This window comes from Dermacentor albipictus, chromosome 9, assembly GCF_038994185.2.
Source record: "Dermacentor albipictus isolate Rhodes 1998 colony chromosome 9, USDA_Dalb.pri_finalv2, whole genome shotgun sequence".
Lineage (NCBI taxonomy): Eukaryota > Metazoa > Arthropoda > Arachnida > Ixodida > Ixodidae > Dermacentor > Dermacentor albipictus.
Window position 1 is genome coordinate 81,402,865 of NC_091829.1, and position 18,316 is coordinate 81,421,180.

The 18,316-nt window shown below is 46.9% G+C and overlaps 1 protein-coding gene across 3 annotated transcripts in view; it reads left to right on the forward strand.

Moving 5' to 3' along the window:
* LOC135914993 (protein O-mannosyl-transferase TMTC1-like) overlaps positions 1-18,316 on the forward strand; it is a 107,879-nt gene that overhangs the window by 64,005 nt on the left and 25,558 nt on the right. For all 3 annotated transcript variants that reach the window (XM_065447925.2, XM_065447926.2, XM_065447927.2), the window contains 3 exons: positions 9,494-9,597; positions 11,102-11,303; positions 12,552-12,727. In XM_065447925.2, coding sequence (XP_065303997.1) covers positions 9,494-9,597; positions 11,102-11,303; positions 12,552-12,727 — 482 coding nt within the window. The remainder of the gene's footprint in view (positions 1-9,493; positions 9,598-11,101; positions 11,304-12,551; positions 12,728-18,316) is intronic.

Sequence of the window (18,316 nt, forward strand, 5' to 3'; positions counted from 1 at the left end):
TGATGAGCGCCAGCTAATTCCAAGTTGTGCCTGCAAATTTGGTAATTTCATCAGACATCTTGGAATAATTGCACTCTAAAATCCCGACCAGCATTCTGGAAGACAAATCGCTACAAATAGGCAATACGCCCAAAGGAAGCATTCTTGAAACTGTTTGATTAGTCGCTAAAAAAGTTTTTAGCTAACGTTGGATCTTTGTGCAGAATGTACTCAGCCATTAGACCAAGGGAGCTGTAACGGTCAAGTACGAGCTTTGAGTAACAAAGCCAAATTATTTTATGAAAACTAAAGTGAATCACTAACGAAAATCAGTTACATAGGTAATAGATCTGAAAGATGTAACAGCCTTCATAAGGCGATGTAATAAAACGCCTGGAACTGTATGGGTATACAAAGAAGAGAACACGTTACATACTCGGTAGGTAATAACAAAACGCGTAACAAATACAAGATACGTGATCATGATCGTCATTATCAGCCTTTTTTATGTCCACTGCAGAACGAAAGGCTCTCCCTGCGATCTCCAATTACCCCCCCCCCCGGTGACGACGACGAAGTGTCTTTTGATACAGCGCTGTTCTTTCTAGCTCCGGGTTATTTCTGTGAAAACCTAAGTTCATCCGCTGGTCCTCGCTCCCTGCTCAGTCGCAATGGAAGTGGACGACCCCGCACGTCTGCCGGCGACGGCGGCGTCAGCGGCGGCCGCCTCCAGGAAGCGGATCGGTCAGCAGAGCGACACCGACAGCGAGGACACCCATGTCTACTCTCTCAGCAGTGAGGACACTTCCGATGACGACTTCCAGCTTGTACAGAGCCGCAGAGCGAAGCGACGGAACACCAGGACGTCCTCATCGTCAAGCACGGAAACAGTGAGACAGACACAGAGGCCGGACGCCAATACCATCATCTTTGTGCCCCTGCTTCCCAACGTCAACATGAAGCTACTTAACAGGCAATCTGTGTCGATGTCACTGGATGCCTTGGTGCCAAATGAAATATCGGACATTCGAGTGAACACCCGAAAAAATCTTCTGGCGGTTGATGTCCAGCATGCGGCTGCTTTGACCACTCTACGCAGCGTAACGGACCTCGATGGCATTCAGGTGCGCTCTTACATCCCTCTGGGATCTGACGTAGTCACCGGCGTTATCTACGACGTAGACGTCGCCATCCTTAATAACGACTTGCCGATTCTTATCAAGCCAGCCAATGATGAGGTCATCGTTGATGTTAAGCGGCTAGGCAGTTCACGCTGCGTGAAAATAGCATTCAAGGGCAAACATATACCCTCGCATGTCAAGGTTGGACACTTCAGACATGCAGTGCGGCCTTTCATTGCGAAACCTCTCCAGTGCCGCAAATGCATGAAACTGGGACACGTGAGCAGCGTCTGCGAAAATCAGGCAGCATGCCCCCGCTGCGGAGAGCCCCACACTGCAGATAAATGTGGCGCGACTGTGGTGAAGTGTTCAAACTGCGGAGGATCGCATGAAGCTTCATCGAAGAAGTGCCCACATATTAAGAAGGAAATGGCCATCTTGAAAGAGATGGCGAGAGATCATTCATCTCATCGCGAAGCCGCCGAAAAAATCAGGAAGCGACGTTCACGTCACCGGCGCTCCTCAAGACAGGCTTCTCAAGGAAGGCGCATGCCACTTCCTACAACACCACCTCCTCCTCCACCGCCTAGGCCAGACAATGTGGAAAGGACCGCGAAGAGCAAGTCCACTGAGAAGGCCACATCTGCCGAATCTTGGCCGGCTCTACCAAAACGACAACATTCACCAACAGAATCACAGCAAACTTTCGCTGGACAACCCCCGACGTCTACTGTCGGCGATGTGTGCGACCAAGACAGGCAGGTGGCTGATATGCTGCAATCGCTAATTAATACAATGCGCATTATACTGAACAAGCTGCAAACACCAGCAGCTCGAAGCGCTCTGCAAATACTGGATGCACTAAATCCAGTGCTTGCTAGCATCGTTTAAGCACCATGGCTCGACCAATAGTCCCCTTCCGCACTGAACTTAAAAGTGCGTCGATCTTTCAATGGAATGCCAGGGGTCTAAGGACCCGTATATCAGACTTTCGCCAATTCATTTTCACAAATCGCTTCCCCATACTGGTCATTTGCGAACCAAATACATCAACTCCACTCAGACTGTCCGGTTATGAATCTTTCGTCTCGTCCACACGCGGTGCGAGCACGAAAGTGATCATCTACATCCGCACGGACTTCACATATGTCGCTAACGCAATAGAGCCTCATGACGACAACCAATATGTCTGCCTAAATGTCCAAAAGAAGAATGTGTCATTTACACTAATTGGTGCCTACATATCCCCAGCGGGTCACTTTGACGGCGAACGACTCAAGAAAATATTACTAATGAACAATGGTCCCTGGGTTATCACAGGTGACTTCAACGCGCATCACCAGCTATGGGGAAGCACTAAAATGGACTCCAAAGGCAGGAGCCTTGCCTCCTTTGCTGCCGACCATGATTTGTGCTGTGTAAATGACGGCAGCCCTACATTTCTGCGAGGCACGACCTACAGTAGCTGCTTGGACTTGACTTTGGTGTCACGGCGCTTTGCCTCGAGCGTCCAATGGTTTACAGACGTAGAAACACATGGAAGCGACCATATTCCAACATACATAACGATTAGAGGAATTGACCAACGCTCCTCTACTGTGTTGCGTACAGTTGATTGGACAAAATTTAAGAAGGATATGGATGACACTTGTCGGGAAGGCCTCTCACACACTTTCGAAGAAACAATCGCAGAGGCATTGAAAACGTCCATGTGCTCGCTTACAAGGTCAACAAGGCGAACAGACTTGGACGTGGAACTGGATAGGCTGCGTGCGACACGCCGACAGGCGGAGAGGAGGTATCGGCGCACGAAGTCCGTCTTGGATCTGAGGGCTTCACGGCGCATACAAAAGAAAATCCAGCGTCGCATGGATAAATTGGAAGATAAGCGATGGAAAACATTCTGTCAGTCGCTTGATCCCCGAAAATCGCTCTCGCACATATGGAGAACGGTTAGGGGTCTTCGCTCATCTCCGCATCAAAGGAAGCCCTTCGCTGCTCTGGCCCTCTACCAACTTCGCTCGGAACTTCAATTGGCTGAAGAGTTCTGCGCACGGATTGCTGGGTCCGTGGCCATCATTACTGACGCAGCATTGAATGACATCCCTGAGGCACGTGTACCAGAAATCAACGTGCTATTTTCACTCGAAGAGCTCGATGCTGCGTTGGTGACTTGCAGGCGTTCTTCGTCACCAGGACCTGATGGCATCACGTATGCTGCCCTATGCCACCTTGGACATGAGGCACGTGATGAGCTTCTCAACTACTACAATGAGTCTTGGCAGAACGGCGCCGTTCCTAAACAATGGAAATCGAGCCGCTTGATCCCCATTCTGAAACCTGGAAAGTCACCGCTTGAGATCTCATCATATCGTCCGATTGCGCTTTCGAGCTGCGTCGGCAAAGTGATGGAAAGAATGATTCTTGCCCGATTGGAATGGTACCTAGAACGATTCAACATCTATCCGAACGCCATGACAGGCTTCCGTCGGGGTCGCACGACCATAGACAACGTCATTGACATCGTAACATGGGTCCAAAATCAAAAAAGCCTCAAGCGCCTGTCTGCGGCACTTTTTCTGGATATAAAAGGAGCCTATGATAACGTCACCCATGAGGCCATACTAAACTCACTTGAGGCTGTTGGAGTTGGTGGCCGGATGTATCAATGGCTTCAAGACTATTTGACTGAAAGGCGTTTTTTCTTACAGACCGAAGACGGCCCAACTTCAGACCATTACATCTGCCGTGGTGTGCCGCAAGGTGGAGTGTTGAGCCCTATTTTGTTCAACCTCGTCCTGGTAGGACTAGCGGATTACCTACCGCAGACAGTACATGTCTCAATATACGCCGACGACATTTGCATCTGGGCCTCTGCGGTGACTCGCCCTCAGCTAAGAGCCAGGCTTCAGCGGGCGGCAACCATGACGGCTTCTTATCTCCGAGAACAAGGCCTCAGTGTGTCTACTGAGAAGTGCGCATTACTTGGTTTTACGCGGAAACAAATGTCATCGTATCCTGTTACCATCAATGGTCAAGCTGTATTCTATGTTAAGACACATCGGTTTCTGGGCGTCATCATTGACCGCAACCTCTCGTGGAGCCCTCACTGCGTCTATCTGAAGAAGAAGCTAGTCGCCATTGCTCAAGTCTTCAAATTTCTATGCGGGAAAAACTGGGGTACACCAGTCCATTCTATGTTGCAGCTGTACAGGGTTCTGTTTCTCGGACTCCTACGTTACAGCCTACCAGTGTTGTCCAATGCATGCAAGACGAACTTTCGCACCTTGGAGAGCATACAAGGTCAAGCCCTACGCACGTGTTTGGGGCTGCCTCGGTGCACGTCAACAGCAGCAACAATTGCCATCGCAGGAGACCATACAATCCAGACACATGTAGCTGTCGACTCTCTCAGAGCGCACATTCGCCATCTGTCAAGGATCCCCGACCACCATTTGGCCTCCCTACCAGCCGAGAGACCTCAAGCGACCTTTTCACGAATGATTAACGCTCATCAAGAGTACATACCAGCAAGTTTTACACCGGCGGCGAAGCCTTCCTCCCCCCTGTGGTGCCTGCGACAGCCTCAAGTGAATTTTGATATTCCTGGAATTACAAAAAAGTCCAATCATCCATCGCCGGCTCTGAAGCAACTTACACTCCTATTACTGCACCAGACGTATCATGACCGCATACACATATATACCGATGGTTCAACCTCACCTACCAGCTCAACTGCCGCATTCGTCGTTCCAGCCAAGAACGTTACAGTTAAATTCAAACTGTCGCACACGACTACATCTACATCGGCAGAACTTGCAGCTCTCCATGCCGCTATGATGTACATCACCGAAGAGCCAACAGAGAAGTGGGTCGTATTTTGTGATTCCAAGGCAGCCCTTCATAGCATCAAGTCCGCGTTACGTCACAGAACTTACGAGCAAATGACATCTGAAATCAGGGAACTGCACCACCATGCTCTGGAAAGAGGACACCACATTGTATTTCAGTGGATTCCTGCTCACTGTGGCATCGTCGGCAACAACCTAGCTGACAAGGCTGCCCAGTGTGCCCACGAAGATACAAAGACGCGTCCAACACCTTTGGCGAGGTCGGACGCTGCCAGAGAACTTCGCCTACTTGCGCGCAAGAAGTCCCAAGATCTCTGGACATCAAGTGGCTTCAATTGCAGATTACGTCAACTGGACCCCACGCTACGGCTACAACTGCCACCTAGCCTTTCCCGCGGCGAAGCAACCTTGTTGTGTCGCTTGTGGTTGGGAGTGGCGTTCACGAACGCATACTCCTACCGTATGGGAATGGCCGAGAGCCCGATGTGCGACTCCTGTGGGTGCGAGGAGTCCATCGAGCACGTATTGTGTACCTGCCCTCGCTACGATGTCCACCGCCTCCCTCTGCGGGCAACTTTACACAGACTAGACTCGAGACCATTCACCGAGTCAAAGATACTCGGACCGTGGCCACAACCGTCACTGGCTCGAAAAGCGATTCGTGCACTAGTGCGGTACTTAAAGTGCACGGGCTTAAGAGACCGCTTATAGTGTCATTGTGTAAGGTGTCCCTCCCACATGTACTCAGTGCTAACTCTCTCCCTTTCTTCCTCTTTCTATTCCCCTTTCCCCCACCCCCAGTGTAGGGTAGCAAACCGGATGCTGTTCTGGTTGACCTCCCTGCCTTCCCTACCCTTGCTTTCTCTCTCTCTCTCCAATTACCCCTATGCTACGCCAACCGAATCCAACTATCGCCGGTGAATTTCCTGATTCCATCGCCCCACCTATAGTCTTCTGCCGTCCTCGACTGCGCTTCCCATCCCTTGAAACCCATTCTATAACCCTAATAGTCCACTGGTTATCTAACCTACGCATTACATGACCGGCCCAGCTCCATTTCTTTCTCTTAGTGTCAACTAGAATATCGGCTATCCCCGTTTGCTCTCTGATCTATAGCGTTTTATTCTTGTCTCTTACCGTCACGCCTATGACTCTTCGTTACACCTTTCTTTGCGCGGTCGTTAACTTGTTCTGGAGCTTCTTTGTCTGCCTCCAAGTTTCTGCCCCATATGTTAGCACCCGTAGAGTCCAATGATTGTACACCTTTCTTTTTAATGATAATGGTAAGCTTTCAGTCAGGATGCCGTATGCCCTCCAACCCATTTTTATTACACTATAAAAACTAAATTAGGGATTTTTACGTGCCAAAACCACGATCTGCTTATGAGGCACGCCGTCGTAGGAGACTCTGGATTAATTTTCACCGCCTGGAATTCATTTACATGCGCCTATATATAAGTACATGGTGGTTCTTACATCTAGCCCGCCATCAAGATCCCGCGGTCTCGCGCTTAGCAGCGCAATGCTTTACACTTTACACGGACTGACTGTGGCGTTAGTTGGTGTGATGTGTGTCTTGGTATACTTTATGCGCGTTTAGTTTTCGAGTTAGTAGGCTTTACATTGTCTTTCTTTTCTTCTTGTCTTCAGGCATCTGGGGTAGTTATGGCTTCTCCTATGAACCTAGTTATCATTGTAGGACCGTCGTAGTAGTACTTGAGTTGTTTTGGTTTTGGACGTAGTGCGCCGCTCTTTTGCTACGTTGCACAAAGCCTGAAAAACATATATGTCCTTATATACAATACAGTTCCCTTCCGTATAGTAATGCTAGTAGGCTGCAAGCATAATGAAAAGAAATAAAAAAAACGAACAGAATTATTCCCGCTAACTGTGCCTTGACTCTCGTAATGTTATTTCAGAAATTTACCCGTGGTATAGGATGCAAGAAACTTCTTTTATTTCAATAAAACTTGTGCATTTTCATTGCTCAGGAGCTTCAAATAAGCAATAGATACCGGTGACGTGTGTGACAGCCCTTCGCCCCCCTCCCTCTAAAAAAATAAATTTCAGCGTTCGCGCATTATAAAGGAGTCACATGATGAACAAGATTATGCAAGGCTCACTTTGAGCGTTTGTACATGTTTTTGAATCAAACTTGCATCACGGAGCTCAGAGGGATCCGGCCACGTATTGACATATTTTTCTGAGATGACGGTATAAAAATATGAATAAATGCAAAATAAATGCAACGAGAACCAAAACATGGTTCACATGCACAGTAAGCAACTGGGCAGACTGCTCACCAAGCCCCATTGCCCATTTTGGTTACACTCTAGAAGGGTGAGCGCGTCGTCTAGGGAGCGTTTGAGCGCATTTCTTTCCGCAATTCCTGCATAATTGGAAAACCCAACCATGTGAAGCCAACAGGCAATAAAAGGGAAGCGTAGGGGAAATTGTTCGTTTGCTCATTTCGAATGTAAAAGTTATGGACAAGCGGAGGCCCAAGTGTATGGAAAACACATGACCACCGATGGGGTACGAAGCCACATCTTCGTTTTACGCGTTCGATACTCTTACCATTTGAACTACCTCGGAACCGTTTCTCCGTCTATTTTCTTGGCAATTTATGTATGTGTGTTAGACTTAAACCAGGCAGTGCAATATAGACAGTGCCGCCACTCATGGCGTTGGCGTCAGATGTAGGCCATCCTTCCTGACGTAAGGCGTCACGTGATACCTAAACTTGGGAGATGGCAACTGGCGACTAAACCCTCGCGTGCTACGACAAGACATAAAAGGTGGCGGGGAGAAGGTAGCTACACTTTAAAACATAATTTTGAGATATTAGAGAAACTGTAGTGGAACGAAGGGAAGCGCTGCATCTTATTGACCCAGGTCGTTTCCGCGTATTCAAAAATTCGTGAGGTCCGCTACCGGGTTGTCGAAATCATTCGTTCACCAAAGGGTGTTGCGGATCGATCGGTGGATGCTACAGATACTTATGAGAAATGCTAAGGACAAGACGTGCTTGTTCACTTGAATATAGCGGGTTTAACTTATACTCTCACGAGCTAGCAAGTGCGGAAGCACCAGGAGAAAACGTAAATGTTATTTACTTAATTTGGATTTAATGGCGCAAAAGTGACTAAGGCCACGCTGCGCCAATCACAAGATATTAAGCAATCAAATGTTAAAGAAGCGAAAGCTGCGTTGCTTTATATTCTCTGCGAAAAACCTGTTTCTTCTAAAAAGCTCAACATGCCAGTGAAGGGCACTAGCGGCCAGTATTGAGCGGAGTGTAAAGGTATGTGTAGGTTATAGCTAGAGATTCTGTAAAAGCTTCCGTCTCTGTGTTTCAGTATGTGGACATGTCATAATATCGTGCATTATTGTAAGTGGTTCACGGCACTTCTCGCAAGTTAGCGCGTTTTCGTTTGGAAGTAGGAAATTGTGTGTCAGGTGTGTATGTCCAATTCGATCTCGACAGAGAATCACCTCATGCAAGCGTTGCTGGTGACTGCACGACTTCCACTCGCCAAGCAGGGGTTTTATTGTGTGTAACTTCTTACTTATGCAAGAGTCCCACGGTGTGTTCAAACTATTAACTGAGAGATCTCGCATGTAGCAAGCGAGACGGACCATTGCGGAAAAGATGGCCAGCCGTCGTTCGGTGGATTTACACTCCTGTTTGAAGCCCTTTAACTATTTACGCAAATGTCATTGTATATTCGGCGCGCAGTCGCTAATGCCAGCTTAGATTCGACAACGCGCAGTACTATGCGCGGCTCATGCATCCAGATCGATAAACCCGTCTTGTCACCCTACTGCCAATGACATTTACGAACTTTCCGAAACAGCGAGCGTATCTGGCGTGATAGCCACTGCAATGATGACAGCAAATCAGTTCTCCGTAAATCCTGGAGTTGGAGGAAGTTTCTTGTATCGAAAAAAAAAGAAAAAGAAAATGTCCACTCGACAGCGGCCCGAGTTACAAAGGAAGTCCGCAGGGGTTCCACAGTTCAAGGAACATCGGTCTATAATCGGGTAATCTAACCAGGACCAACGCTTTTCTGGCGTGGCCACTCTACCATATCAGCTAACCAAGCGGATTTGCCCTGTGATCTGTTAGGATTCTGGTTCGTTTGCATAGCTAGGCAAGGGACTCCGAAAGGCTCTATGCCTGGGTTCGGTCCCGCGAGCAAGACGAATTTTTCATGAACTACAAAGCTTTCGGGCCGACGAGGCTAGGCCTCGGGGTCCCCTCATGGCCCGGGTCTTTAAACTTCGCCGGATTTGCAATAACGTCGTTTCCATCCATCCATCTTTCGGATAAAAAACATTTAGGCGTTTCATTTGTAGTTTCGCGCTACTGTAACGTGGACGACAACTTCTTTCCTTTCATTGCAATATCCCCACGAAATCTTCAAAGCGATTCTCTTATAAACAATTTAACAAAACAGGCGCATACCAATAACTTGTATCATGTTACATTCATGCCCCCCCCCCTCCCCCTTGGTTTCTTTTTTTTTTTTTTTTTTGCAGACGACGTTACTACTGTGCTTCAGGCTATGGATGCTACAAGGAAGCTTCCCCGAATTTTCCGAGATGGACAACCCTGCTTCCTTCTCACCAAAGCGTGGAACGAGGTGAACAAAATGGTTTAAGCAAACTAACGATATTTACCATATCTTCTCATTCGAACAGTATGGGTTTGACATGTGGTACAAAACACACATGCGTTGGTAAGGCTTGACCTGAGGAGTGCGCTTTGGGCGCTGTCATATTGTTGTTTACCGAGTGTACTGAATATTGCAAAGAGTAAAAAATGAAACAAAGAAGGAGACATGAAGTGATGCTGATGTCTCAAAGCTATGCATGAAATGCTGTTACATTTATTCCGCGCAATCGATTGGTCTTTTGATCGATCAGACTATCAATCAAACAATAAGTCATTATTTATTAATGATTCATTCACTACTTAATCAATTAAAAAGTGCCCCGAAGGGTTTTCTTTTCCCGCATGTCTGCAATATTAACTAACTCTACCGCAAAGGCATTGAACTAGATGGTAATGATGGTGATCTTGCTAGTGTAAAAAGTTTCATGTGTAAGATAAATGCTCCATAGCAAAAATACAAATTCTATCTATCTGTTGATTGTGGCTTCTATACCGATATTTGTGCTAAAAACATTTATTCTTCAAAATAATTTGAAACCTCCTCAGAGTATCAGAGAGTATCAGAGCACGCTAGCAAGTGCTTTGACGTAGAACGTTTGTCGTGTTTGCGTTTGACAAGCAGGCTATCAATTGGAGGGGGCGCCCCGTGCTTTAGCGTCGAGATGCTTTGATCAACGACTTTACTTTTCCATTGGGAGCTTTCACTGGTAGGAACAAAACTGGCCACCTTCTGGCTCTAAAATATGAAACAAGACTGCAATTCTATTTGTGTTTGAGATACAAAGTCCCAAAATTAACCATAGAAATTTTTCTTACGATCTCAATATTAAGTCCCGCCTGCTTAGCGAAAAGTTTCAGAACAGCTATAAGCAATAAGAGAAGTGTCACGCAGGAAGGAAATCAAGGAAATTATAGTAATAGTGAACATCTCGAAGAAAATGTGAGAAAATTTGAATTCTCTTGCAAAAATAAATGCTGAATCCCAAAGAAACAAATTTTTTTAGTAAGTTTCATTATTGCAGCAGCAATTATTGCTTTTTTCCACAAAGATGTCATTGTTTTGTACCCGCCGTGGTTGCTTAGTAGCCATGGTGTTGCGGTTGCTAAGCACAAGGTCACGGGATCGAATCCCGGCCACGGCGGCCGCATTTCGATGGGGGCGAAATGCGAAAACACCCGTGTGCTTAGATTTAGGTGCACGTTAAAGAACCCCGGGTGGTCGAAATTTCCGGAGTCCCCCAGTACGGCGTGCCTCATAATCAGAGAGTGGTTTTGGCACGTAACACACTATAATTAAATTTTTTTAAACGACATTCATCCTGTGTTAAGCACACTGCAAGGAAATAACGGAACACGTTACCAGCAATGCAGAAGCGATCGAAAACTGCACGAAAACCCATGCCGTCACTTTACTGAATAAAAAGGATAGTTGATGCCTGCTGACTGACACTGTCATGTTTCCTTTATGACAGGCTGCTGACTTACAGCTACCTTTGCGCTTTCAACGCCTGGCTCGTCTTGTGTCCACGTACCCTGTCTTACGATTGGCAGATGGGCAGTGTACCTCTCGTGACGTCACCACTAGATCCTAGGAATCTGGCAACACTGGTTATATTCGTTTCGCTAGCAGCCCTCGCCTGGCAGGCCTCGAGCCCATGGCATCGAAAATGCAACGTGAGTTGAAATTTTGTTTTACAGTTTTTCGTTTCCTGCATGCGCTTGCAAATACCCAATCATTGCACCGTTATGTCAACTTGTGTGTGTTTAGCGTACTGGCTCTAAGTCACACGATGTCTGAACATCGGTCCACGTTTTCGTGAATGAAAATTGTCATTTTGTGGCAGTTGTGTCGTGGGCGCATCGAAGGAAAAAGTACCGTAATCTAAAACTTCAGATTACAGAAATCGCTGTTGCGCGTCGCTTGACTGGAAAGTTAGCGTCAATTGTTCTCTAAGACTACTTATACGCAGAAACATCCTAAAGTGCTATGGGTGGAGATTGTGGTGCTGTAGTGTGCGTTATTTACATATGCGTGAGGAGTATGATCAGAGATATAACAATAATTACAATTCTAAGCATGTATATTCCGCACCAGGCCGCCTGCCGATAATGCTACCCATCTCTTTGACAGTTCCCGTCCAGGGAGGTTCCACTTAATTTTCCTTTGCCTTGGTTTATCGCATCCTCTCGTCCTGGCTCCTCGCTGGTCGGGTGTTTACCAGAGCGTCGCAGCCTGCTTATGATCAGCCCCTCCCCTTTTATTATAGGCTTAGGTTTCGTCACTCAAGGTATAACGCGTCCTTTCTACGTATAACCGAAGGGCAAGAGTGGAAGCGGATTGCCTCGTCGAATGTTTAGCGACGGCGCGCCCAGTGTTATCGCGGACAATGGATCGTTTGTCACTCTGCTCCGGATCGCAGCTATCAACCGCGCACACAATGGAATTAAGACGGCGCATCGTCTCCCCGTATTGGGAAAGAGGTTTTAGGGCTTCGCATGGAATTTTTCGACCGACTCGCCACATAAATAATTCCACTCATTAAATTTAAATTATAAAATTTTACGTGCCAAAATCGTGATATGGTTTGAAACACTCCGTTGTAGAATACTCCGGAATAATTTTGACCACCTGGAGTTCTTCAACGTGCACCGAATGCACGTACACGGACAATTTTGTATAAGGCTTCAAGCGGATTCACACACACACAAGCGCGCGCGTACGTTTGTGTGCGTGCGTGCGTGCGTGTGCGTGTGTGTGTGTGTGTGCGTGCGTGCGTGCGTGTGTGTGTGTGTGTGTGTGTGTGTGTGTGTGTGTGTGTGTGTGTGTGTGTGTGTGTGCTTGTGTTCTTGTGTGTGAGCTGGGTGTAACTTGGCCGATCGCTGCTTTCACTAACTCGGTACCGTTTTAAATTTTTCATCAAGTCTGCTAGTGAGTCAAGACAGCAGTGCTGCTACTACAGAACTCCCGAGCAACTACACGAGCCATGTTCGGGAGTGCTAGTGGCACTGCACCTGACCGTACTACCTTTCCTGCCGGCGTCAAACCTCTTCGTGACCGTCGGCTTCGTTGTCGCCGAGAGAGTTCTCTACATTCCCAGGTATGAAACAGCGGAACCTGGGCGGACAGGTATGAAATCAGTGCGAATGGCAGGGATTGCACGCGTGCCTGCGTGCTCAGTTATTGGAAGGTGTTCGAACCTTGCTGTCTTTTTAATCGCGTCGAATACGTATATTTGAGAAAATGAACCTTGGAATGTTTGATGAAATGTCGAATATAAAAAAATATTGTGGTTTTAACGCTCCAAAGTTTCACTGTGGGCTAGGATGGGTGCTACAGTAGAGATCACCGAAGTTCTTTTTTTTTTTTTGACACGTGGTGTTGTTGTACCTGCACTATACGTACAGTAGACGAGCGTGCTTTCAGACAGGCAGACAGTTCATAAGAAATGCTTGTAATTGCAATGCAGGAAGAACATTAAAGCCACGAGAAAAAGAAAAAAAAAACCGCTGAAACATTAGACATATGGCCAGGAAAGCTGAAAATGTGTTATATCACATGGCAAAGGAGAGTAGGTATGTATTATGAGAAAAAAAAACTAGCACACGACAATACGAAGCTGCGCGCATAACGACGAGAGCGACGAATGAAAAAATATCAAGATCAGCGAAATAGGTATTACACATGTTTTGAATTCTATACTCAGCAGAATGTTTGCTGTGACGAGCAGGAGCGAAGAATGGTATGTGCTCCCTCGCGGCTTTCTGCAGGCTAGGAAGCGCGTCACAATTCGGTTGCTCAGCGCAATCCAGTTTTCCGTGAAGCTCTGCTTATACAGGAACGCAAGGTCTGCGCGAATACGTCGGCAGGTGAGGGACGGTATTGAGAGTAAAGTGGAAGCGCTACAAGATTGAGCAATGCCAGTGCTAGAACAACGGCGGTAAATCGCTAACGAACTTCCTTTCCAGACTCTTTCGAGTCGATCACTGTGGGATTTGAAAGTTCCACTCCACACACCATGGATGCGTATTCTGCCAGTGGAAGGCATCTTCGTGGATGACTGCGTTCTGTACCTTGACGTAAAATCGGAGAGAGGCCAGCATACTGTCAAAAGACATTTAGCAGCCATGGTGTGACTGGTGTCCCACTTGGGATATGCATTTTAATATTCCTAAATCCGCCCACATGTCTATGACGCGAAAGCAACATGCACTGTATCGCAAACAAATGATCAGTAACAGAACAGTTGCATCGGTCAGTGATTTCATGTACTTAGGCGTCCACATCACTTCAAACTTAGGTTGTAGCGTTAACGTGCACCACACGGTGTCGTCTGCATCAAAAAAAAGAAAAAAGAAAAAAAGAGGAAAGTGTGGCTGCTGAAGCACCGGCTGAAGTACGCCACGCGTTAACCAAAATTAGTCGTCTACACGAGTATCAAACCACCGCTGCTTGAATATGCCGATGCCGTCGGGGACCGGCGCACAAAGACGGATATTAGTCGCATAGAAGAGGTCCCAGACAGGGCGCTCCGATTTATCTACATTGGCCATGGCAGAAACGTATCTGTGACAAACTCGCGCACGCAATCCGTACTGGCCATACTTCAATCGCGCCGCTAACTTCGGCGACTGCAGGTTCCCTTCAGTACCGTCACCTGTGCAACAAAACTAGAGTTTCATTCGCATACACACATTAAATACCACCAGACAGACTTTGTGGCAAACACGAAAAAACGTTGTTAATGCCCCAAACGAGAGCCAACGCTTATATCTCTGTTCTTTCTTTCCGCGAACGATGTCGGAATGGAATTCATTGCCAAACGAGGTAACACAAGTGAAGTCACTCGCATCCTTTTTATCAGCCGTCTCTTATATTTCGTAATAAGGTTCTTTGCTCATCATTTGATACGAAATGAGAAGAAAGATGTGGAAAATTAAAGGGCGGAACAAAAAAAGAATGTTTTTTTGGCTTTGCTTACCCACTTCAGTTTGTTCTCGCCACGTGCAGTGACTTAGGGCCCTTTTGGTTTCTTTTTGTGTCGATATTACCCTCGCCAGCTGCGTTGCTTCTATGTTCCGACAATATTTGTTACCCTTGTATTTGTTATCGTGTTTCTTCCTGTAACACTCTTGCTTGGGCTGCCATAAGGCTACTGGCAGTATTATATAAACAACAAATGATTAAATAAGAAAATAAAATCCACACTCATGTACCATCAATAAAGGAGTGCTTAGAAGTGTTTTCTGGACCCGATCTGTAATGTCACTGTTGAATCTTTATAGAAGAACTATTCGAGAGGATCAACGCGTATTCGAGTTGACGAAGATAGGCTTGTGTGTACAACTTGCGGAATGATGTAGGAGACTTGAATTCCCTCGGTAGTGTGCAAACAAAGCCAAGATAATGCAAACCCCGCATTGCAACAAATTAGTGTAACAAGAAAAGTGTAAGATTGTTAAAAAAAAAGAAAAACTCGCAGTTTCACCTGAAAGGCGAATCATCGATTGCGATAGGAAACTAGCAGGGAGCTATACAAAGTAAGGATGTTATTTTTGTCGGCCGTGTATAATTGTATGCATTCGCTTACTAGCTAAATTAACAAGCATAGTGTGACGAGTACACAGACAAACATGAACACATTGTCCTCGATGACCGCGGAAACTCGCTGTCAAAACGCTGCAGTGAGGAAACGCGGCAGCCGCAACGAGCGAATTGACCTTCGTGTTGTCTCTCGCTGGAATGCGAACTAAACGTCGAAACCACAGCCTATATGAAGCTACGGGTACTCGGCGCATGTACTTTCTTCCCATCGCAGATCGCTTCGAAGATGAGGCCCGCGCGAGCGCGCGCTTTCTCCACAGCGCAGATCGCTTTGAAGATATGGTGGCCGCACGGCCGTCCCGTAAGCAGCAGCAGCTGGAGTAAAACGCACCCCCTCCCTCTCTCGCACCTCCCCTTGCGCCTCACGCGCGACAGAAGACGGCGCGTTTCCACTCCGCCTTCGTTCCTCGCGCGCGTGAGATTGAGTTCTGGTGGTCGGCTGACCCTCGCAGCTACGATGGCATCTTGTTTGGAGTTTATACGGAACATCACGGCCACGGCGACGGTGACGGGGAAAGCGGAAATTCGCTTGAAGTGTCCATACAATTGCCTCTCACAGTAAAAGTACACCAACATCATTGATCTCACAGAGTTGATAAAACGATACAGAGTCTGCGTATTAGGAAAGGGAGATGCTTGCTATTTTCCGTGTGCAAGACATGAGTTTGGTCTTAGCCGCATTCAAGATGAGGTTATTTATTACCTCTGTACCATTTAGAAAAAGAAAACAGGCCCGACTGCAGGGGCCGACAGTCATGAACAGTGTGATCTTTCTTCCTAATCCTGATGTCATCTGCATATAGAAGCAAAGAAAGGTTCCGAATAGCGGAAAGCACGTCATTATTAAAGAAAATAAAATAGAAGTGGTCCTAATGCTGGTCCTTGAGGGACGCTACTAGTTTCCATGTTGAAAAAAGAAGTTTGGCCATTGACGTTAACATGGCATGGTCTACGAAGAAGATGACTGCGCACAAAATTTACGATTGCCGAGTCAACACTAAAGTCCATATGCTTGATCAGGAGCAGTGACTGGCTGACTACATCAAAAGCTTTGCTGAGGTCACAGTACACGGTGTCAACCTGCCCCCTTTGAAGTACCGGTGCGGAGGTCTGCTTCATGAGACCGGCGAAATTTGTCATAGTGGAGCGGCCAGTGAGGAAGCCATGCTGATTAGGAATCAGTGAGTTATATTAATAATAACTTTTCCAGTTGCATCTTGTCGTATAAATTACAGGGTGTGACAGAAAATGGCTTCATAGTGAATAATTGCTTTTGACCATGGAAAAAAAATACATGAAAAAAACCTATGCCGGCTTCATGCGTCAAAGACATTATTCGTCGTAATAGGCAAAAAAGAAATTATGGGGTTTTAAGTGCCAAAACCACTTTCTGGTTATGAGGCACACCATAGTGGAGGACTCCGGAAATTTTGACCGCCTGGGGTTCTTTGACGTGCACCTAAATCTAACTACACGGCTGTTTTCGCATTTCGTCTCCGTGGAAATGTGGCCTTGTGCTCAGCAGCCCAACACCATAGCCACCGAGCCAACCACGGCGCGTCGTAATACGCAAGCAAACGTAAATTATTTACCTACGTAAGTAAACAGTGCTTCCCTCGCTGCGCTTGCTCCGTTCACATTTTTGTTTCCGTGATTTACTTAGGTAAAGTGAACATGCGCTATACATCGAATACGACGTACGCAAATGAAATTAAGTTATCAGACGTAGCGGCAGCTGTGCATCTCATTCAGTGCGAATTGACCCGGTGGCTGCGCTCGGGCTGTCGTTGATCGCAAATAACGGGCGAAATATGCGTTCGCTCATTCTAATCTCTCCTAAAACTCCCGCTCTGGGCGCTCACAGCGTCTAAACTGATTGTCATCTCTTTCGGTGTTCCTGGCATCTTTGCACTGTAATTTAATTTACACTCCTAAACGATGAAAAAATGCTATAAATATGTTTGCAGCTAGCATCCTTACATTCAGAAGAGTTTAAGGGTGAAAGTTATAGGGTTTATTTAGACGCCTATTCATTTTTAAGGGTGTAAAATACTTTACAGTACAGGTGGAACCATGGCCGATCGGCTATGGTCTGACATGATGCTTCAGCAGCAGAGAAGGCCGCCATTGCCTTCGCAATATCGGCGTCAAGACAGGATATGAAAGTATATAAGAAATTGTCAATCAGCATGTCGAGCCTACTGGAACGGCCATCTCCATAAAGTAACCTGCGATATCCGCAACCGCTTCAACGATACATCCCGCAACACGATAATCTGGACACCGAGACGCGAAGCTGTCAGCTTAAACCACTGTGCACACACGATAGCCCGAGGACTCTGCAACCGGGGACTGCAAGAGACGGCAGAGGACTTCATTCCACAAGCACTACACACTTATTATGAAATACTTCAACACTACCGCCTTTCGGTAAAAACGATGCCGCCACCACACCCATAGCTTACCATAGCTGAAGCCACGGCCTGGAGGCAGCTCTAAACATCAGCTCTATCCGCTTCATCCGCTCATCAGCTTTTTCGGCAGCTCTATCCTCACCTCGCACTCCGCCACGCCATATCAAACCCTTTGTCCTTTCTGTACATTGGGAGCTACCCTAGACTATCTCTATATGGGGCTGCCGGAAAATCCCTTTAACATACCCCAATCGAAAAGCAACGCACGTGTATGGGGAGGTGGCACTGACCAGTTCGGTATTGGAGGATCAGCAACAGCTGACCGCCAGAGCCGAAATTACTGCCACTACCGCGGGGTCTCTTTACTGGGGGCTCCGACCACAACGGGCGACCCACCCCTCTCCATTCCCCATCGAAATAAGGCCTTTCGCTCTCTTTCCCTTGACACAGAAAAGACAGCACGTTTGCTAATAGATTGTATTCATATCGTCCAGGTATGACACGACGCACCAGACAGCGGCCTGTCTTTTAGCGCTTTCTTTATTATTGTGTTCTACGTTAAACTAACTGTGGTGAAGGGACACGCACAGTAGCCTCTGCAAAGTGCTTCTGTTTATCATCGTAAGTACGCAGCCATACCTTGCTCTAACGCTGACTATATCGACGTATTC